Source organism: Cibotium barometz, chromosome 39 (assembly GCF_041138505.1).
Source record: "Cibotium barometz isolate CiBa-2024 chromosome 39, ASM4113850v1, whole genome shotgun sequence".
Taxonomy (NCBI): domain Eukaryota; kingdom Viridiplantae; phylum Streptophyta; class Polypodiopsida; order Cyatheales; family Cibotiaceae; genus Cibotium; species Cibotium barometz.
In genome coordinates this window covers 7519956-7543355 of record NC_141084.1, presented here as the reverse complement: position 1 = coordinate 7543355, position 23400 = coordinate 7519956, and the positions used below count along the sequence as shown (strand labels likewise).

Below are 23400 nucleotides of genomic sequence, written 5' to 3'. Positions count from 1 at the left end.
ATAGCTGCATTGCATTGCATTGACACTATTTGTCTATCTCTTAAGCATCATTAAGTGAAGTTTAGTTACCCTAAGGTTGTGATTACTACGATCAATCCCTCACATGTCACATTGGTATCAGAGCGTTACAGGGTAACCAGCCTTAGATCATTTTCATTCCATCATTCATTCAGTCAGTCCTCATGTTAATCGCTTGTGCACAGTTAAATCCAGTTCTCAAAATCTTGCAGACCATCCTTAGAGATTTCCCCTTAGGCATGCATTAGTAACCCATCCATCTGCATTCTTGCACAGCATATAGGGTTGCACATGGCTTGCATAGCAGTCAATCTTGCATCTGCAAGGCTTACATGTTTTGCCCATGAGTTCTCCGGGGAAGAATGACATCCATCATCAAAGGAGTAAATGAAGTTTTGGGCTTCAACTGGCAACAGTAGGGAGTTCTCTTCCACATAAGAAGACGGAGGTTTACTCCAACATTGCCTCAGGAGGTTCAGAGGTTCAGGAACAACGGAGATGGTGTGTGTGAAAGGATTCCACAGAGAGGTCAGGGGTGACTCAGGTATTTCCAAGCAGTTTTAGCAGCATTTGCCATTCAGCTCTCGCAGTAGACAAGTCTTTGGCTCAAAGGATTCAACTCCTACAGTCGACCTCAATCCCAGTAGAAGAAGTCAGAAGGGGGCAGTGGTTTTAGTGGAGAAGGATCAGCAAAGGAGTCGAAAGGTTGCCAGGTATACCACACAGCAACAGTTTAGTAGAGGGGAATGTCACGTGCACACCCATCAGGTGTACAAGTGGCATGGCATCATTAAGCACCCACAAACATTAAGCAGGTCATTTAAGCATTATTCAGGCATTTTCAGCATATGCAAACATGTGTTTGGGGCTGTTTTCAGCACCAACATCAGTACATTAGCCATCTTCAGCACATAAAGACATTTAGAGCATTTATGGCATGTAGTCGGGGCTGTTATGATCAGCCGACAGCACCTCTATAGCAGCCGACAGCATCCATGAGCATTTATTGCAGGTCGTGGAGTCCAGATACCTGGCCGATAGCAGTTTATCTGCCCGACCAGCACACTTACCCATATATAAACCATCGTATCATTTTAGCATGAGTATATCAGCTTCTTTTCAGCGTTTCCTTCCCAGGAGACATGGGAAGTCAGTGGGACAGCAGTTTACTCAGCATATAGTCATCTAACTAGCATATTCAGTAGTATTCAGTCATCCTCCTCCTCCTACATCGAGGGAAGCTGGTAGGCAATTGGTGGACCCCAGCATTGGAGCAAGGAACAATCCTCATCATCAGCATTCATCATATCCCTCTCATCCCGAGAAGGATCTTCATCTAGGACAGCATCATAGATCTATTTAGATCTCATTGTAACCCATTCATCTAATATAGTTGCATTGCATTGCATTGACACTATTTGTCTATATCTTAAGCATCATTAAGTGAAGTTTAGTTAGCCTAAGGTTGTGATTACTACGATCAATCCCTCACATGTCACAAATTCCGCCCCCCCCCGGCCCGCGAACAAGGGGAAAAAACAGAGCTGCAACAGGCATGTCAGAATGCGTCAGAGCTGCACGTCATAATCTCTCCCCCACACACACATACGCGCGTGCGCACACGCGCACACACACACGTGCCCGTGATCGCGCACAGTTGCACGTCAGAAAAGCAGAGGTTGCATGCATGTCAGAAATGCAGATCGCAGCTCCTCTCTCCACATGTATGATGTTGTAGCTCTTTACACACACACACACACACACACACACACACACACACACACACAGAGACGCGCACGCGCACGCACGTGTGTTGGGATGATTATTTTTTTGTTTTCTAAAAATCTCAAAAATGTTTTGGTGTATGTGACTTTTCTCTGACGATTATTTTTGAAGGTGGTTGGGACTCCAAATTACATGTGCCCTGAACTTCTGGCTGACATACCCTATGGCTTCAAGTCTGATATCTGGTCGCTAGGTACTCACACATGCTCAATGATATTATTTTACTCTCATCTAAAGCTCTATCTGATCTATTGAGAAATGGCTATTTCATGTTTGGCACTAATGTTTTCCCACAATTGGATGCACAGGTTGTTGCATATATGAGATGGCTGCTCATAAACCTGCATTCAAAGCTTTCGTGAGCCGTCTCTTCTTAGTTCCTCTTTGCCTCTGTGGGCTTTCGTGTGTGTGTGTGTGTGAGAGAGAGAGAGAGAGAGAGAGAGAGATTAATTATATTAAACATGTTTGAAAGATCTAAAGTGCCTGAAGACTTAAATGAGTGCATGTGATCCATGGATAACTGGATGTCAGGAACATGAAGAAAAGACAAATGTCTGCCAAAAGAGAGAGAGAGAGAGAGAGAGAGAGAGAGAGAGAGAGAGAGAAGAAAGAAAGAAAAGAAAAGATATACTAATGTCTACGGAAGGCCAAATTGGCCTATGAGACAAATCTGTGTACAACAAGTCCATGTCTTGAGTATCATGAAAAGAAAAACTTAAATGAAAAGCTAATCCTAGTCATATGCAGCTCACTATGCAGTCACTGTGTAGCGTGCTATAGATGTACAATCATGATAGGTGGTATACTACTAATTCCACCTAGTAGAGATGGTGGGGTGTAGTACATCATACATGGGGCATGGGGCGAGGAGGACACTCACATTTGTTGTGCCCTGGTGTAGCCTCTGGACTCTCTCCTCCATAGCTCTGCGGTATCGTGCCTGGATTTGGGTAGATGGAGTAGTGGTGGTCCACCCCCTCTGCTCCTTCAAGCACTCTCGACTGCAAGGTGGACACCTGATGGACACAGCCAGATATCTCCCCATTTTAGTCCTCCCCCCACAGATACCCTATCAGCTCATCGACCTCCATTTTCGGAGCGTCTGCCCTAACCTCTTACAGCATAACCTTTATCTTGTGATGAGCCCTTCAAATTCTAGGCCTGAAGCCTAAGGCCTTTTAAGCCTTATACTTTAAAGGCTCCTAAGAGCCTTCCAAGCCACGTAAGGCAACCAACGGCCAGGCCTGACCAGCCACGCACACAGTTCTCAACACACAAAAAAAAAGGAAGAAGGAGAAAGGGCGCCCAATGCCCTCTGCGTCCGGGTAGTCGCGGTCTCTTGGCAGCTCTGATATCCGAGGCTCTCTGTAGTGTGAGCCCTCGTTGGGAGGTAGATGATACAGGGGGAGGGGGATGTGGCTCGCTGAGAGGCCTGAAGAAGCCGGTGATCTGTGGCTGGGATCTTTGGCTCTGCACTGTAGAAACCTCTCTCATGTTTAGCATTTGCTTTCATATTAGCTTAAGCCTAGCCTTGGTCCATGTTTTTCAACAGTAGTGGTATCTCCCTTTGATCTCATAGTATACAAGGCATCTGCATATGTAATGCTCCTCTGTCTTTACCTCTCTGTGGCATAATCTGCATACTTTGTCCTCTCTAGGGGTCCGTGCTGCTCTCCCTACCTCAATCTGTGTGAGAGGAAAGTTGAAACTCTGATTTGACCAATAGTCACCCTCATAGCGTGAGACGTGTACATCCATATAGCTTGGGCGTCTGACAAATCCATCCTCTGTGAATCTAAGGAAATGATCTCTGTAGTATTGTATCTTGGTGTTGGAAGGGGACCCGACCAAGTCTCCCTGGTGTGCATCTAGATCAAATCGTGTCTCAGAACTCTATTCCTCTCCTCTCAGGAGAGTGTAAAGTATGGGGAGTCATCATCATACTAGAAGGGCGGTAATCTATCCATGGAGAAAGAAAGAAAGAAAGATATATTAAGCGTCTACTAAAGACCCAATGGGCCTATGAGACCAAAGTGGTACAATAATGTCCATGGCATATCTCATCATGGAATGGAAAATAAAACAGAATGAAAACATAAATATAGCTATCTCACTGGGGCGATACAAAACCGTCCATGGAAACTCGTCACACATACACACACATACACATACACATACACACACACTGATTACCTAAACATGCATATGTTTTCTGAGAGTGTGCACCACAAGCACGCGTGCAGACACACACACATGCAAATAGTCACACACACACATGTGCACATATACCAATGCATATACATTACATACACATAAATATACATACATATACAAACACATGTACACATTGACATAGACATAGACATAGACATAGACATAGACAAAAATACATGCTCATACAGGCACAAACACATATACATATATACAGACATAGACAGGTACACATGCACATATACATATCTGTGTATCTGTACATACACACACTTGTGTGCGTGCCTGCGCATGTATGTATGTACCTATGTATGCATGCATGTTATTTGTGATATGCTATTTGTGAAAGTTGGACGGTTCTGAGTTTTGTCTTCAATATTTCAGGATATGACTGGGCTGATCAACAAGATAAATAGGTCTTCTATTGGCCCCTTACCCAATGTGTACTCACCTGGCCTGTAAGTATTTAATTTTTGTTTCTTATAACTAAAGGCAAGGGCTACATATAAGTTTTGAACTTCACCATTATTTTGCAGGAAAGGTATCATAAAAAGTATGCTAAGGAAGAATCCGGAACATAGACCCACTGTGAGTTACATGTAGTCTAGTTGGCATGTTGGGTTTGGCTTTTCTTGGATATACCATAACATATCATGATGTGGGCATGGCATGATGATTGCAGGCAGCGGAAATTCTAAAGCATCCTCAATTACAACCCTATGTGGTTCAATGCAAGAAAGCTTGCAGTGCCATATGCCCCTCCCCAAATCGCTCTGCAAGAAACTCACTCAGTGATCAGCAGGAGGTCCACGAACACCACCGCCATAGCTTTCCACTCAGTAGTGATGGTGAAGTCTCAGATGCTGGCAGGAAAAGCAGCTGTGAAAGGGCATATGAGTTTGAAAATGGGGGTGAGCAGCCAATGCAGAATGATGATATGGTAGACTGTGGTGGCTCTGACGAGACGGAATGGCCATATGAAAGCATTGGGAACGAGCTTTCTAATCCAGGATACTCAATTGTTTTGAATGGGCAGGGATGTGATGGTGAGATGGGTAAGACCAATGCAGAGATGGGCATTGTGCCAGTGAAGCAGTACACTGTAGGTCTGCAGAGGCAAGATTCGGACTTGGGAAAATTTGAAAAGGAAGAAGGTTGGGTTGTAAGGAACACCAGACTGAGGGCGGACAAAGATGGTGGCAGGCATTCTACCATTCCCAAGAAGGATTCACCCCCAGTTCAGCACACCAGCCCAGTAAATCTTAGAAATGAGAAAGATGAGAGAGTGTCAAGACCACTTGGAATGACAAAGCGCCTGCAATCATCCCCCCACCCAGCAAAGCATTCAGTAAGTACTGTTGTTAATGCATTATTGTTAGAGGCTTAAAACACAGGGCACAGTTCAGGGGTGCCTTTTTTTTGGGCCTGCCATGGGTAGTAGGACAAGGTACTTTTTACCCTGATCAAGACCATTTGTAGAGCCCCGTCCCACCAGGGGTTGGGGGGCTCTCATGATAAGAGCAGCAAGATTAGTGCAGACTCGTTTGTGTTGGTACCACACAGTAGGCTACCACAAATAGAGGGGGTGTAGCGTTCTATAGAAAACCTTTTGACTTGTTTAAAGACGATGCGCAGCTCCCACAGCTACCCCACCATCAGAAAATAGTGAAATCAAGCTAACCCCTCTGTAATGTTACGGTAGCACCTATCTTCTAGCTGGTTTTGCAGTGCTTCGTTTGTAATGCCCCCCCACTAATGCTACAAGTGGGACTATGCTACAGTGGGGTTTAACCAGCCCCCATTGCCCCTGCAGCTTCCTCTCTCTACTCGTAGAATGAGCCCTTTGTGGCCTTTTATAGAGAATTGTGAGACCTTAAAGAGAAAGGATATGGGTGCATGCATCTAAATAGAAAGGGCAAAGAGGGTCATCATTTCATTGGCTTTTTCAAAACAATCTTATTTTTGAAAAACTCATAGAATATATTTAATGGAAATGCAAAACAACATTTTGGTGCCCTATTTGGATTTCACATAGACTTGACTAACAAATAAGTGCACAACCTGATCATCACTACTTCTAAACACAAACACATATTTAACCAAACAAAAATAGTGTCATGTGCATCGGTACTTGGATGCCACATCAACCCGACATCGACTTGATGCCGGGCACCATGCAGTTTCATTATGAGCCCTTGCCCTAGGACAAGTCATTGCTGTACCGCCCAGGGTGGTGAGTCATGTCATGCAAGGACCTTTAACATGCGGAAGCTTTGGAGAAGAATCGGTAACTTCAATACTTAGAATTCAACACTCTTTTCGCGACGGGAAAGGAGATGTGCAGAAAATAGAGAGAGAGAGGGAGAGATGGAGAGGACACAGTATTGGGTCCCAATTACCCTCTGTAGGGCCCCTACCACGGATGGTGTATTTGCTTTATTAGAATGATGTGAATCTGAAAAGAAAATACAGAATTCTTGACCTTTCTTGGCTGGGAAATCCCTACCCTTGACCTTCAGTACTCCACCCCTTTGCTTAGCAACTCCCTTGGCTTGTCTAGCCCTTGATTTGCTTGAGCTCTTGGTGAATAATGAGATGAATGAATGGGATTGTGGGCACTGCTATTTATACTACCCAATCATGAGCAGTCGACCAGTGTACTATAGCAGTTGGCCAGCTTTAAATGCTCCCAAACGACCAGAAATTCAGCATAAAATGCTGAATTAATTCAGATTCAATAATGCGTTTCTCCCTTCAGGTTGAGAAGGTGAAGCGTCTGAATTCCAAAGGTTGGGCAAGGCCTTTGCACACATCCCAAGGGCTGGGCAGCCTGTACGGGCTGTCCCATACTTGCCCTACAGCCATGTACAGGTTGTAAACTCGTGGAATTTGCCTTATTCTTGCCCTAGGGCTGTTCTACAGCCCCTCCATGGCTGGTGGGTTCAGCTAGGGCCTTCCTGGCCCTCATGGGGGTGGTTCCATACCATTTCCATGCCCACACTAAGATCCGGGGTAGCCCTATGGGCTGGCCCCTTGTCCTAAACACTAACTGTCATGGCCCTGTGAAAATGGAGCAGGACAAGTGTGGGCATGGTGGTTGCAGAGTCAGAATATTTTGTGATTCACATGGGGGGTGCCCGGACAGAGTTTAAGATGTGTGGACATCCCTAGGTGTGAAGGGGGGAACTAGAAACATTAAGTTTTAATGTTTATTGGAGTTTGCCCCTAGGCCTTAGTGGCCCTAGGAACTTATTAAAGTTTGGGGCCCTAGGGATTAAATTGGGGAGGAGTTTTCTCTCTCTTCTCTCTCTCTCTTCCCTTTTTGGGGAATCGTGTAGCAAAAGAGGAGCTTCTTTCATGCGCATGTTATCCTAGCGTGGAAAAGCACAGAAAGAAGGAGGCGGCTGTTTTGCTGTGTGCTGTTGCTGTTTTTCTGAGTAGAATCAGCCGTACAGCACTGTACGGCCAGAACTGGGCAAACACTCTCTCTCTCTCTTTCTCCTCTGTTGCTGGCTGCGCACAGAAACTGCTGCTGGAAACTCTGCGCACAGGCCAGTACAGGCTGTACCAGCAAGTACACAGGCCGTACAGCCCTGTACGACAGCCGTACAGTGTACGGACAGGGCGTACAGGGCTGACGCACGCTTTTTTGGGTTCTGAAGCTGCAGGCGGCGCTTGTCAGGTGGCTGGACAGACCTGAATACTCTGATTCAGGTTGGTACAGAAGTGGACAGCAGGCTGTTTATGCAAGTACAACTCCTGGCACGTATCCCGAGGCGGTACAGACGGGTACTGTGCTGATTTTCAGATCTGTATTTTCAAGGACAGCATAGGAGTGAGCATCAGGAGGAGGATACAGGCAAGTGCAAGCACACGTGTGAAGCAGGGTTGTGGATTCAAGTGCCTGCAAACACAGATTGGTGCTGTTGCTTCCTCCAGTGTTGTTTCACGAGCTGAACTTGGTAAGCTCTGTTTCTGTTCATCTATCTCTCTTTCTATTGCTTGATGTCTGTTGCAGATATGTGTTATCTGGCCCCTTGTGAGAGGAGGGGTATGGCAGATTGACAAGGGATTAAGACAGAGATTGGACAGCACATGTATGTTTGAGCTGAGAAGATGTATCATGCTCTTGAGTTATGCCAGATGTATGCCCATGGCTGGCCTGCTTTGTGATCTTGGCTGATCAGAGGGAGGCACAGTGTGTTGCTTGAGGACACAGATCTGTGTGCATAGATCCTCTGTGCTGAGAAGGATTTGTGGGCCGTCAGATTGGACTTACAGGTGTAAACTCTTGGCTGGTCTTTGTGTTGTACTCAGCCATACATATTATTTTTAATTGAATAAAGAAATACCGCGAGGGGCGCCAAGCTTCGGGGCCAACAGGTGTCGCTGTGTTTTCAGATTTGGGCACTCTAGCTCCAATCTGTGTTTTGTTTCTCATCTAGACTACAAGTGGACGGGTGATTGCTCCTACCGCACTCTGGTTTTCTATCAGAGGCCGGTTTTCAAGGTTCCGTTGCCGGGACCAATCATCAACTTTCTGAAGGGGGTGAGCTCGTGGTTGCTTTGGAGAAAGCCATCGCTGAAAATTCAGCAATCATGTCTGATACAGAGGAAGAGTACTTCTATCATGAAGAAGAAGAGCAAGAGACTTCTCCTGAAAGAGATGTATCTGAGGATATTTTTGCAGGAGAACAGGCTGCAGATGTTGAGCCTTATGAGGATGTAACACAGCCAGAAGATGTGCATGGTAAAGAGGATGATGATGCTCGGTTCAAAGATCGCTTGGCTAGTGTTATGGATACTTTTATGCAGCTCACACAGAGTGAGAGATTTGCTGAATTTTTGAGATCTCGCTCAGAGCCCCGCACAGAGCCCCAGAAAAAGAAGAAGAAGGTTCGTTCAAAGAATCTTTCTCAGGGTCATAGTGGTACCACTCCACAGGATCCATCTCCTGCCCAGTTTCCGAACATGCAGCATGCTTTTGGTGCTAACCCACAGAGTTCCTTCTATGGACAGCCACCTATTCCTCAGCAGAACATGCATCCAGGGTACTTTGGTGGTGGCTCGGTGTTCCAATCCATGACTGGGGGTTATCCTCAGGGAGGCATGGGTATGTATGGGCCTTTTGGAGCCAATTTTCAGCCTGGCATGCAAGGGAATATGTATGGTGGTATGCAGTTCGGTATGCAAGGAAATGTGTTTGGAGGCATGCAACCTGGGATGCAAGGCAATATGTTTGGTGGCATGCAGCCAGGTATGCATAGTGGAATGTATGGAAACATGGCTGGAATGTATGGTATGCCTGGCATGGGAATGGGAAATGTTGACCCAATGATGGGTATGAATGTTGGGGGCAGCAATCTCACGAAACCACTTCCATATGATAATCTAACGCCTATAGGAAAGGCGAAGGATTACAAGGAAGGGGGAGCTACAGTGAAGTTTGACACTTTCAGTGGGGCCAAGGATAAATTGAAGGCACTTACCTTTTTACAGCAGTTTGACGCTGCTTTTTCTGGTGGAAATTACACAGAGTCCTCGAAGGTGAGGAAAGCTGCCACTTTTCTCAAGGGCAATGCTTTGCAGTGGTGGTCTACTCTTCTTTTGCAGGGCATAGCACCCACTACATGGGTCCAATTCAAACAGGTTTTCTCTTCCGTATGGCTCACATCTACATTTGAGGTGGATGTTATGACCGCATGGCATAAGCTGGATGCTTCAAAGTGTGATAATTTGGAGGATTATAACAAGAAGTTTTGGGAAGCTCTACTCCCAGTGACTTCTTATCGTGCCGTGCCATTATCTGAGCAGGTAGAGAAGTATTGTTGTGGGCTGCCCAAGGAGGTACGAGATTATTGTATAAAGACAAGAGTAACGAACATGTCACAGATGATTGAAAATGCTATGACAGCTAATGCGTTACTCACAGGTGGTTCATCTGGGTTTAAAGGCAGTAAGAAATTGAGCAAGAAAGCTGAAAAATTTGGGCATGCTTTTCGTGATGCTAAAGGGTCTTCAGAGACAAAGTATAAGAAGTTGCCAATGCCCAAAAGGACTTCTGAGGAAAGACAGGCTTTGAGAGATGCTCAAAAGTGTTTTTACTGTACTGAAGAGGGGCATATGTCATTCAATTGTCCCAAAAGAACGTCCAAGAAGGACCCTGACAATAAAGGAGAGCCCAAGCCAAAGAAACCAAAGCCTTCTGCAGGTTTAGTTCCTGATCTTGTGGGTGAGCAGCTAGGTGGTGAAGCTACAGAGTTGTGCAGGGCATGGGGCAAAGTGAGAGATCAGAATGCTTTGATCTTCTTTGACACAGGTGCTAGAGCCAACTTCATTTCACCAGATTTGGCTGGCCGATTGGGGATTCGCGCAGAGGAGATGGGGCCGCTACATGAGGCAAATATGGCTTGTCCAAGGTATGCAGAACCCGTTACTCCTATCATTGGGAAGCTTCGGCTTCATTTGCAGGGTTATGTGGACAGCGAGGAGTTCGTCATCATGCCTTTGGATGGCTGTGATGTTTTGTTGGGGATGCCATGGTGCCACAGGGTACATGCGGTGGTGGATACTTACAATAGGAAAATTACTCTGACTCATAGAGGGAAAGAGCATGTATTGGATGTAAAACTCAAAGGGGAATCTGTTCCTATTGTATCCGCTTCGGCGATTTCATCAGTAATGAAAAAGCATCTTTCCGCGTACTTGATTTATGTAAAGGATGCACAGGATGATGAGTCTAAGTCTAATTTGTCAATGTTAGATAAGGACAGGGCTGATTTCTTAAGTGGGTTTCAAGACTGTTTTTCCGAGTCATTGCCAGGAGAATTACCTCCTGAGAGGCCAGAAGATCATGCCATAGATCTGATTCCTGGTAGTACTCCACCGAATAGACCGCCGTATCGTGTTAGTGCAGCCCAACAGGAAGAGATTATGAGTCAGGTGCAGGAGCTATTGAATAAGGGGTTGATTCAGCCTAGCTCATCACCCTTTTGCTCACCTGTGTTCTTAGTGCAGAAGAAGGATGGTTCTTGGCGCATGTGTATAGATTACAGGGCGCTGAATAAGAATACCATCAAGAATCGATTCCCCATACCGAGGATTGATGACATCTTGGACCGCTTACAGGGCTCCACAGTTTTTAGTCGTATTGACTTGAAAAGCGGGTATCATCAGATACGCATTAGACCCGAGGATGTGCATAAGACAGCATTCCGAACCACATTTGGGTTGTATGAGTTCTTGGTTATGCCCTTTGGTTTGACAAATGCGCCTGCCACATTTAACAGAATGATGGACAGGATTTTCAGGCCTCATAGAGAGTTTGTGGGCACATTCTTTGATGATATGATTGTGCATTCACAAACTGAGGAAGAGCATAGAAGGCATTTGGCCATTGTGTTTGCAGAACTCAGAAACCATAGATTGGTGGTTAATGGCAAGAAGAGTGAGTTTTTCTTGCAGGAGATACATTTCTTGGGGCATATTGTGTCTGGTCATGGAGTCCGTATGGATCCAGCAAAGGTAGAAGCAATACTTAATTGGCCAGCTTTGAGGACCGTGCATGATGTACGCAGCTTTTTAGGATTGTGTTCCTATTACAGGCGTTACATACGGCACTTTGCTGAAATTGCTTCGCCTCTTCATGCTTTGACGAAGAAAGCAACTCCGTTTAGATGGGCTGATCGGGAAATTACAGCATTCAAAAAGCTCAAAGAAAAGCTTACTTCGGACCCAGTATTGGTGTTACCGGACCTCCGAAAGGCTTTTGTTGTCCAGTGTGATGCATGTGGAAGTAGCATTGGTGCAGTTCTCATGCAAGAGGGACATGTGATAGCCTATGAGAGTAGAGTTTTGCAAGATGCCGAGAAGCATTTACAGGTGTATGAGAAAGAGATGTTGGCTGTAATTCACGCTCTTTCTACTTGGAAACACTACTTGCTTGGGGCTGATTTCACTGTACAGACAGATCATCAGACCTTGCGTTATTTCCTCACGCAGACTAAGCTTTCAGAGAAGCATATGCGTTGGGCAAACTTTTTGTCAATGTTTCACTTCCAGATTGTGCATGTGGAAGGCAAAAAGAATGTAGTGGCAGATGCTTTGTCACGCAAGCCACAAGTCTCTGCAGTTTCACTTGCTTATCATCATGAGCTTGATGAAATGAAAGAGCAGTATGCCCATGATGAGGATTTTGAAAGGTTGTATGATCAGATGTCTGAGGGTCAGCGGCATGAGCATTACACTCTCAGAGATGGGTTTTTATTGATGCATGGCAGACTGTGTGTTACCAGGCCATTGCGACTCAAGGTTATGATTGAAAGTCATGCTCCACCGTATGCAGGTCATAGAGGTATTGACGCCACGGTCAAAGCAGTGGAGACTTTCTTTTATTGGCCAACCTTGAGAAGAGATGTTGATGCCTTTGTGAGGCAATGCATCGTATGTCAGAAGGTAAAGTTTGACCGTCAGAAGACACCAGGGTTATTACAGCCTTTACCTATTCCGGATAGACCTTGGGAGAGCATTGCCATGGATTTTGTATTTGATCTTCCACGGACACAAACGGGAAATGATGGCATCTGGACTATCATATGCAGGTTCAGTAAGCAGGCACATTTCATTCCCGTGAGGAAGACAATTAAAGTGGATCATATGGTGAAGTTGTTCATGGCGAACATCTTCAAGTATCATGGCTTGCCTACGTCTATCATTAGTGACCGTGATCCACGGATGACGAGTTTGTTTTAGAGAGGGTTGTTTGACAACATGGATACAACTCTCAAGTTTTCATGGTCATTTCATCCACAGACAGATGGTCAGTCAGAAGAGGCTAACTCTACAGTGTTGGATCTTCTCAAGTGTTATGTGTCAGAGCACAAGCAACAATGGGAAAAGTATCTTCCTTTGGTGGAGTTTGCATATAACAACACTGTACATAGCTCGACAGGCAAAGCGCCTTTTGAGATTGTAGAAGGAGGGAAGAAGGTACCGCCCATTTTGCATACAAAGGATAAGATCTTTGAGGCTGATCAGTATGTGGAGAGCTTGGATGAAGCTTATCGGAGAGTTAAGTTGGCCCTCCAGAAAACTCAGCAGAAGCAAAAGAAAGCCGCAGACCGTCACAGACGTGATTTACAGTTTGCATTGGGTGATTGGATTCTTTTGCGCTTTGAAAAGGCTAGACTCAAGAAGATGAAGGGTAAAGAGCGCTTATTCCCTAAGTTGAGCATGCGATATTATGGGCCTTTTCCGGTTTTGGAAAAGATTGGTGAGGTAACCTATCGTTTGAAGTTACCAGATCACTGGAGGATTCACAATGCTTTTCATGTGAGTCTTCTTAGACCTTTCCGTGGGGATGTGCCTGAGGATGTATCAGATGAGGCTCAGCCGGAAGTTGAGGAACTTGATGAGGTTCTGATTCCAGAGCAGATACTGGCACATAAAGAAAGGAAGGTACGAGGTAAAGTTTCCCGTCGCTATCTTGTGAAGTTCAAGAACTATTCACCGATGGATGCGCAGTGGATGGAGGAAGGTGCCTTAACAGATTCACCTCAGGTTTTGCAGCTTTATCTCGATGCCTTTGAGTTAGAGCCGACTCTTATTGTGGCTCATTCAGGTTCAGCAGAGCATGGGTCTGGAGCATTACCTGATGCTCAAGAGGGGGGTAGCACCTCCACTCCCTTGATACAGACAGGCTCAGATGACATCTAGAGGTCGCTTGGTGCAGATTTTCTCTCACCCGAAGGTACTGAGGCTGACAGTACATCTGTTTATGGGACTTCTATGATATATGTGTACTAGTCACATGGTATTTTTGTGGATATGTATGGTTCACAGTGGTATACAACTTGGACTATTACTATGCCATTGGTTTGCAGTGAATGTTGATACATGTGTATGGCTCAGAGAGATTGGGACGCTGATCTTGCCATATTGTATATTTCACTTTGGATATTTTGATGCATCACCAGAATGCAATCGAGGACGCTTGCCATCTTTCAAGAGGGGGGTATGTCATGGCCCTGTGAAAATGGAGCAGGACAAGTGTGGGCATGGTGGTTGCAGAGTCAGAATATTTTGTGATTCACATGGGGGGTGCCCGGACAGAGTTTAAGATGTGTGGACATCCCTAGGTGTGAAGGGGGGAACTAGAAACATTAAGTTTTAATGTTTATTGGAGTTTGCCCCTAGGCCTTAGTGGCCCTAGGAACTTATTAAAGTTTGGGGCCCTAGGGATTAAATTGGGGAGGAGTTTTCTCTCTCTTCTCTCTCTCTCTTCCCTTTTTGGGGAATCGTGTAGCAAAAGAGGAGCTTCTTTCATGCGCATGTTATCCTAGCGTGGAAAAGCACAGAAAGAAGGAGGCGGCTGTTTTGCTGTGTGCTGTTGCTGTTTTTCTGAGTAGAATCAGCCGTACAGCACTGTACGGCCAGAACTGGGCAAACACTCTCTCTCTCTCTTTCTCCTCTGTTGCTGGCTGCGCACAGAAACTGCTGCTGGAAACTCTGCGCACAGGCCAGTACAGGCTGTACCAGCAAGTACACAGGCCGTACAGCCCTGTACGACAGCCGTACAGTGTACGGACAGGGCTGACGCACGCTTTTTTGGGTTCTGAAGCTGCAGGCGGCGCTTGTCAGGTGGCTGGACAGACCTGAATACTCTGATTCAGGTTGGTACAGAAGTGGACAGCAGGCTGTTTATGCAAGTACAACTCCTGGCATGTATCCCGAGGCGGTACAGACGGGTACTGTGCTGATTTTCAGATCTGTATTTTCAAGGACAGCATAGGAGTGAGCATCAGGAGGAGGATACAGGCAAGTGCAAGCACACGTGTGAAGCAGGGTTGTGGATTCAAGTGCCTGCAAGCACAGATTGGTGCTGTTGCTTCCTCCAGTGTTGTTTCACGAGCTGAACTTGGTAAGCTCTGTTTCTGTTCATCTATCTCTCTTTCTATTGCTTGATGTCTGTTGCAGATATGTGTTATCTGGCCCCTTGTGAGAGGAGGGGTATGGCAGATTGACAAGGGATTAAGACAGAGATTGGACAGCACATGTATGTTTGAGCTGAGAAGATGTATCATGCTCTTGAGTTATGCCAGATGTATGCCCATGGCTGGCCTGCTTTGTGATCTTGGCTGATCAGAGGGAGGCACAGTGTGTTGCTTGAGGACACAGATCTGTGTGCATAGATCCTCTGTGCTGAGAAGGATTTGTGGGCCGTCAGATTGGACTTACAGGTGTAAACTCTTGGCTGGTCTTTGTGTTGTACTCAGCCATACATATTATTTTTAATTGAATAAAGAAATACCGCGAGGGGCGCCAAGCTTTGGGGCCAACAGGTGTCGCTGTGTTTTCAGATTTGGGCACTCTAGCTCCAATCTGTGTTTTGTTTCTCATCTAGACTACAAGTGGACGGGTGATTGCTCCTACCGCACTCTGGTTTTCTATCAGAGGCCGGTTTTCACTAACTACTCAGTGATCTGGCATCCGGTACCATACCCGATACACAGAATCACTGACATCATTCTAGAGGGAGACTCACAGCGCGGACTGGCACTGTTTCATGTACAGGACAGTGCACACCTGACCTTAGACTCCTGTGCAGGACAATGCACACCTGACCTCGGACATCTGAGATGGATCCCTGGCTGACTCGTCCTGGACTGGGCTGACATGGGACCAGTTCACCATCCCAGGTCCTGCACCTTCTGTACAGAAATGTCTACGTGGCATCCAAGTGCGTGATGCACGTGACATCCCCTTCTGCTTAACTTGACGGAAGCTGCATAGCCTCCAGATAATCCGTCAATAACGCCGGATAGTCTTCGAAAAACTCTTTGTCAAGCCATACCGCGGTCCTCCTAAGCGGAAAGCACACCTTCATCAAGAGATAGGCGCCCCCTTTCTGCCCGCCAGCCCCTCTTCTTCATAAAAAAGCACACACGTGGCCCCAATAATAGCATATGGGCCACGTTTTCTTTCATAAAAGGCATTATATTGTTTTTAAAGGTTTTTAAAACCTTTTGAGTTAAAATCTCTTTGCCCCCTTCACACTTAGGGTTGTCCACACATGGATTTCCTTTTTAACTCCAATCTGATGCCATTCACACTGTCCACCATGTCCCCGTGCACACCTGCATACTGTCCAGAGAAAAACACAGGGTCGTGACATAACCCACCTCTTGACAAATAGCAAGCGTCCTCGATTGCACTCAATGACACAGTAAGGCATCTTATGAGCAAAGACGCCCCATATGGCAAAAACAATGGCCCTCCAATGCATCTGGGTGATAAAACAATCATCCTGCACAATATGCCACACTGTCACGTCAAAGTGACAAACAACTCTTGCTTGTTCCTGCAGCAAAAGTCTAAAACCAAGTAGAAACACATTAACTGTGTTAGCCAAAAACAAAACCATGCATCATTCTACATATGACACACATATGCATGGCACATATATGCATTCGCAAACAATATGCTCCTCAAGATGCTCTACCTACTCTTAAGTAACAGTCTAAGGGCTGCTCGCAAGTCTTACGCCCATGGGCATCCCGCAGGACCCACGACTGATGGTACAACATGAGCATATGAAAGCACTCAATGCATCCAAACAATACATCCACTAAGGACTTCCCACATATGTCTCATGGCCATCCCGCAGGAGTCACACCCAGTGGTGCATCCATGAACATAATAAAGCACTTGATGTATCATACCAATATACATGCAGCACACGACACAATCCAGAGTATTACCCATTCTCAATGGTACCAGGATCCAATGGCACCAGAATACAATAATACCTCAAAAAGTGTATGCATACATGCACAAATAGAGTTCAATCCATATATGAACCAAACCAACTCTAGGACTGCTCGCAAGACTTATGCCCTCCATAGAGTTATCCATAGTTGCAGTTATAGTTCAAGGTGCGTGCGACTGTGAACCATACTCAACCATCATCTCATGTGTCTAGAACACAAGATCATAAAAGTCCTATAAGGAGATGTAATGTCAGCCTCAGTACCATCGGGTGAATACAAAGATATCACCAAGCGACTCCGAGATGACAACTGAGCCTGTCTGTAACAAGGGAGCGGAGGTGCTACCCCCCTCTTGAGCATCAGGCAATGCTCCAAACCTATGCTCTGGTGAACCTGAATGAGCCGTAACAAGAGTCGACTCCAACTCAAAGGCATCAAGATAAAGCTGCAAATCTTGAGGTGAATCTGCTAAGTCACCTTCTCCATCCACTTCGCATCCATCAGTGAACAGTTCGCACCCAAAACCTGCTTGCACTCCACCCAAGTGGTAAGCACAAGTCCCCGATGAAGCATGGTAGATCACCACTGCTAAACATAGAAAGAAACTGTCTTCCGAACCCATGAAGCCTCCGTGAAGATACCACCGGTGACAAAGTGTCAAAAGCCATAGCCTTCAACGCATCTCTTGCACCATAACAGTTCAACTGCTTCTTGTTCCTGGCCGACTACTTCTTGTCCTTGGTGTCTTTTCTCCTGAGCTTCATCTTCAGCTCTTGCTCTTCACCTCATATAGGCAAAGACACACAACCCTGCATTGTCTCCTGCACTTTCTTTTCACTTTCCTCATGTTGAAGCTTTTGATGTGACAACCACGGGCTCGCCTCCTTGAGAAAGTCGACGATGTCCGGGCAACGGAACCTTGAAACCGGCCTTCAGAAATTTGACGGGCGGTGAAACAAACACTTGCACATAAAACACTTCAACGCCATTGAGGACCTAGAAAAAGAAAACAAACAGGGGGAGCTAGAGTGCTCCTGCAAACAGTACACGGACACGGATTGGCCCCAAAACGCAGTGGCGCCCCTTGTGGTATTTCTTTAATTGATTATAACAGCTTTGATTACAATATGGCTGGGAACTCATCCGTCACAGTAGAACTCGTGAAGCCTGCAAAGTACCTGCATCATGGCTTCTTGTCCACTCGGCATCCACAAACAAGTCCAGCCATTGTTCGCATCGAAAGACTCTCTCACATTGAGTCTGCATACAGAAGCTTTCTCCCATGATCAGGGCTGCCACAACCATCCATAGCCTCTCACCCCATGAACAGCATCACACCTTGACACATCCAGTGCTTCTGCATCACAACACAGACTCCCAAACTGTCTCTCAAAAGAGAACTCGTATCACAGCACAGCATACCATACAGTCGACACACCTGCACCAACCCTCTCTACCTTCCAAGGGTACTATCCATCTCTATCATGGATTCCCTGTCCCCTGCCCAATCAGTAGCAAGGTTGTACCAAACATGTGTCCATTCCTGTACCTTCTGCCTGCATGTGACCTATCTCCTGGAGAAATCCAAAAACATGTTTCCTCGAGAAACCTATGACTTGTTTCCACATGAAACCCTTAGGCCTGTTTCCCTTTGAAACTTCTGTCCTGTTTCCATACAGAACCATTCGTGGCACCATTCAACAACATTGCCAACAACGGCATACATCTAGTAACCTGTTCCCTCATGAAATATCTGGAAACATAGAGATGCCCATAATTGTAGGTCCCTCTGTTCCTTTCTAGCAGGAATAAAACAATCTGCTCCATGAGCATGCAACCATGCGAGCTTGCCTCACTCCTATGCCAAGAAACACATTCAAGTGACCTGTACTTGCAGCCAACCAAAACATCTCATAAACAATCTCAAAACAGTCTTGGCTGTGCGCCCACTGCTCTGTCCAGCGCTGCCTGCAGCCACCCGTTTGCCAAGAGAGAGAGAAATGAAATGAAATGAAATGTTATATTAACGTCTTCAAAAGGCCATAATGACCTATGAGACCAAAAGTTACATCATGGTGGATCTGATACAATGTCTGGATAAAAAAACCCAGAAAATGAAAAATGAAAAATAAAGATGATGCTACTGGCACCTAGAAAATGAAACTGGAACTGGAAGGTACACTATGGAGGTACCTCCATCTCATAATATGTGCCGCATCGGACACTGGCGGATCTCCTCAATATCCTCTGTGGTCAGCACCCTGACTGGGTGTCTCGCATGCCTCGCAAGAATAATCCGAATCTGCCGCTGCAACCTCCGTCTATGCTGGGATGCCCTCCTCCGTGGTCGTGGGCGTCTGGACCACCCAAGCTCAATCGCACGATCAATCAGTGTACCCCTGGTGTGGGCGGTATCCATGTCCTGCTGCTGCTGTGGTCCATCTCGCGCAGTGATGGCCGGACTAAAGAAGTCTGTAATGTGCCTCTGAGTCTGGCTCTCTGTGCGCCTAAGCAGGCTATCTCTATGTCTCCGCAGCTCAAGCAAGAACAATCCCAAACACCTCTGGTCCTGGTACCCCATGACTCTGGAAAGTGGTCCAAAACCCTCTCTGAATAAACAGTGGAAACGACCACGTATCTCATAGTATGCAGTACAATGGCATATATAATGCAGCTCTGTCTCTGGCTCCCCATGGCATACTCGGCATATCCTGGCCTCAGCTGGTATACCTCTATATCGGCCAATCTCAATCTCAAGCTGGTGTGAGGATGTGCGAATCTGACCAATAGCACATCGTACTGCATGAGACAAGTGTACATCCATGTAACTGGGTCTGATCACAAAACCATCTGCTGTGAGCTGAAGAAAATGTTCTCTGTAGAAAGCCATCTTCGTGCCCAGCTCCTCAGTCGGCTGTATCCATGTCCTCCTAATGTCCAGCTGAACTAAATCCTGACGGATGAGTCTGGTAATCTCTGTCCGTGTAAGAGTGAGAGAGGGTGCCTCCAGAGAATACTGGAAGGGAGGCAATCTGTCCATGCTAAAACCATGTGCCTGGAACCAAGATGTCATCTGTCCATACCAACAAGCCGTGTCTCCCTGTAAAGCTAACTGTCGGGAGGACTCCAGGGCGAGGCGTGCATATCTGTCTCGGGGGAGATCCCACAAGCCATGTATGTAGGAGACTGATCTCGTAAGAGCCTCAATCACCAGAGGGGCAGCCGCCAGCTCTGCTCGAATAATCTCATGAGGTACCACAGCCTTGGCTCTAATAAGCCTAGCAATCATAGATACCAAAGGCCTCTCCATACCTCTCCACCCGCCTGCGCTGTGATGGCCCACTGAAGGTCCCCATATCTGCACTCCATAAAGCATAGCTGATGTCACTAGAGTGTCAAAAAGCCAGAGTTTTGTTCGAGGTTCCTGAAACTGAACCTGCGAACACATCCTCTCCAAACCACCCAGGGCTGCATGTGCTCTAGTCAATCTAGTCTCTGCTGCTCTCCTCATCGAAAACACTGGCCCACTGAATACTACCCCAAGATATGTATATGCATCTGTATACTCCACAATCTCCTGCCCATATGTAAATGTGGAAGCTGATCGCCTAACCCACTGTGGCGTGGTGTTAAACACCATAACCTTGGTTTTGCCAAGGTTGACAGACAATCCACTATCATGTGCAAACTCATGTAAAGCATCCAGATGACGCTGCATACCCTCAGGAGAGTCAGAGATCAACACAATATCATCAGCATATAACAATAGTGGGATCCATGTACCTGCTAGCTGGGCTCCTCTGTCCCCCAATCTCTCAATGTAGTCAGAAGCCTCATCCACATACATACCAAACAGTGAAGGAGATAACGGGCAACCTTGCTTCACTCCTATAGTGGAGTGAACCAAAGTAGAGACCCCCTCTGGGGTGCGTACCTGTCCTGCAACTGATCTGTATAAAGCCATAATTCCCCATATGAGCTCTGTGGGTACCCCCATCTCCTGTAATCGCCTCATCAATCTGGCTCTGGGCACTGTATCAAATGCTTTGCGGAAGTCCACAAAGCTACAATAAATCCGTCGCCCATGCGACCTGCCCTCCTCAATAATGGCCCGGAGAGTCAAGATGTGGTCAAGAGTAGAGAAACCTCTCCTGAACCCTGCCTGTCCCTCTGCTCGAATGCCAACTCTCTCTGCCCATCTACTCAACTGCTGCTCAAGAATGGATGCATACAATCGTGCTAGTGTGTGACCAATCATAATAGTGCGATAATTCCCTGGCTGCATAGGGTCCCCTGACTTGAAGATAGGCACGATGGTGGACCTACTCCAAGTCTCGGGTAAGCCTTCGCACATAGCACGATTGAACATCACTGCTAGAAGCTCTGCCAGCATGTCTCTCGCATGAATAAAGTGCTCAGCAACCAATCCATCGTGATCATATGCTCTCCCAGTCTTCATCCTATCAATGGCCTTCCTTACCATCTCTGCGGTAAAGAAAGTACATGTCTGTGGGCATGGTGCTGGCGGGTCAGGAAAAGGTGTCTGTCCAGGAACTGTATATAGAGATGCTGCATAACTACCCCAGACCTCTGTAGAAGTGATGGCCAAAGCAGGGGAGGACTCATGAAACAGACGCCAAGCCTCCCTCGAATCCTGGCTCAAGAACAGCTGGTATAATTCCTGCTCTAGCTGAGTAAGGAAGGCCCGCTTCTTCCTTCGCACAAGGCGTCGGAAGGCAATACGTGACTGTCGGTGAGTAGTGACTCCCAAAGCAACCTCCCGCTGCAGTCGGGCTCTGGTCTCTCTGCACTCCTCATCATACCAGCTGTTCTGGGGCATACATCTAGAATGCTGTCTCTGTCCAGGCTGAGTATGTGGATATGCCTCTCTCGCTGCATCATGTAAAGTCTCTGTCAGTATATGGGTCAACTCCTCCAAAGGTCTCCCTGGCTCCTCTGTGTACAGACGTCTATAAATCCCATCTGTGTAGACAGCATCAGTCTCTGAGGTAAAAGTATATCGAGTGTGATCTGCCCCTCGTGTCCTCTGAGCTGTGGTAAAGTGAAAAGAGATAGTCAATGTCAACAATGCATGATCCACTACTACCCCAATGGGCCGAGATCCAACTGTGAAGTCCTCAATGCATGGAACAAAGCTGGGCATAGCCATAACATAATCCACTGTGCTAGCACCATGTCTATGTGGAAAGCAAGTAAATCCAGCTGCTGACGGAAACCTCTGCAAGCCATTAAGTATGGCCAACCCATGCGCAGTCCCCATATCTACCAAATATCTCCCATACTCTGTGCACTCCACATCCTGTGAGCTTCTGTCTAATCCCATATCCAGAGTGTCCAACTCTCTTAGCATCTCCTCCGAGGTATCATAAAAGGCTGTCTGGCGGTTGCCCGTCCGGGCATTAAAGTCCCCTAACAGGATGATGTCTCCATCCCTAGAGAACTCCCATATGTCATCATCTAGCACAGAGAAAGGAGACTGCCCTCTAGTTGCTGCATATGTCGATGTACTAGGAGCAAAATAGCATATGGCAATATACAGGAATCTGCCTGTGTCGGCCCTCAGTCTCACCCACATATATCTGGCCTGATCATCTCTCCGAACTATGTGTATAAGCGGTTGCAGCTCCTCCCTGAAAAGAACTGCCACCCCTCCTGATCCTCTACTACTGTGTACCGATCTCGTCCCTACTCTGCAAGCTGTCTCCCATCTGTATCCTGTCACCTGTGGCATCATCTGACCAGGGGCCTGGTGAGTCTCCGAGTAGAAGACTATATCTCTATCTCTAAAGCTGTCCTCAAAGGCACCCACATCAAGTCTGAGGGATCCATTGCAGTTCCAGGCTGCCAGCTTTAATTTGGTCCCATAGGTCTCGCACCGTCATGTAGAGCGTCGCTCCACGATGACCACCCTCCCTTCTCTATAAAATGCTATCTTACCCTTTTCTCTTGCTGCTCTAATCTCTGGCATGACTTCCTTCATATGTGCAAGCTGTGAAAGAGTAAGATCATCACCAAGAAAAATGCCTGTATTCTTTAAAGTGGGTCGTCTCTTCAAGAACTCCTTCTTCGCCTCAATAGAAGGGAAGCGAAGTATGAGAGCTCTTTCCTTTGATGTTTCCCCGTTGCCTCCGCTTTTTTTGCCCACTCTCCAGGCTTTTGCGTGTGTCGGACTGTCAATCCCCATCAACACCATAAGCTCTTTCACCTCCTCTTCAACTTTATCCCCGTCTTTAAGGCCGGTAATCCTCACATGCAAAGCACGTGTACGTCTTCGTTGTTCCTCTTCCAAAGTCATGTTAATGATTGTAGGTGTAGGGGTTGTTATCTCCTTACCTTTACCCTTCTTGGCGACCTCTATCCACTTCTCCGCTTCATCCACCTTCTTTTGCGTCTTGGTGATGACTTCCACCCATGAGGAAGTCTTTGCTTCCTGTTGCTTCTCTTCTTCCTTAATTGCCCGTACTTGTTCTTTGATAACCTTGAGTTCTTCTATCATGGATGGCTGAATTTCACCTTCTTCAAGTCCACCATTTGCCTTGGCCTCTGCAAGCTCCCTCTGAAGAGCTGAAATTACGCCTTTGAGCGTGTTGACTTCCCC

At 46.5% G+C, this 23400-nt stretch overlaps 1 protein-coding gene across 2 annotated transcripts in view; it reads left to right on the top strand.

Annotated features, from left to right (window-relative positions):
- The window catches only part of LOC147615673 (serine/threonine-protein kinase Nek5-like), a 54877-nt gene that overhangs the window by 22237 nt on the left and 9240 nt on the right, over window positions 1-23400 (top strand). For both annotated transcript variants that reach the window (XM_086778230.1, XM_086778231.1), the window contains 5 exons: window positions 1915-1996; window positions 2112-2161; window positions 4399-4472; window positions 4551-4602; window positions 4697-5362. In XM_086778230.1, coding sequence (XP_086634356.1) covers window positions 1915-1996; window positions 2112-2161; window positions 4399-4472; window positions 4551-4602; window positions 4697-5362 — 924 coding nt within the window. The remainder of the gene's footprint in view (window positions 1-1914; window positions 1997-2111; window positions 2162-4398; window positions 4473-4550; window positions 4603-4696; window positions 5363-23400) is intronic.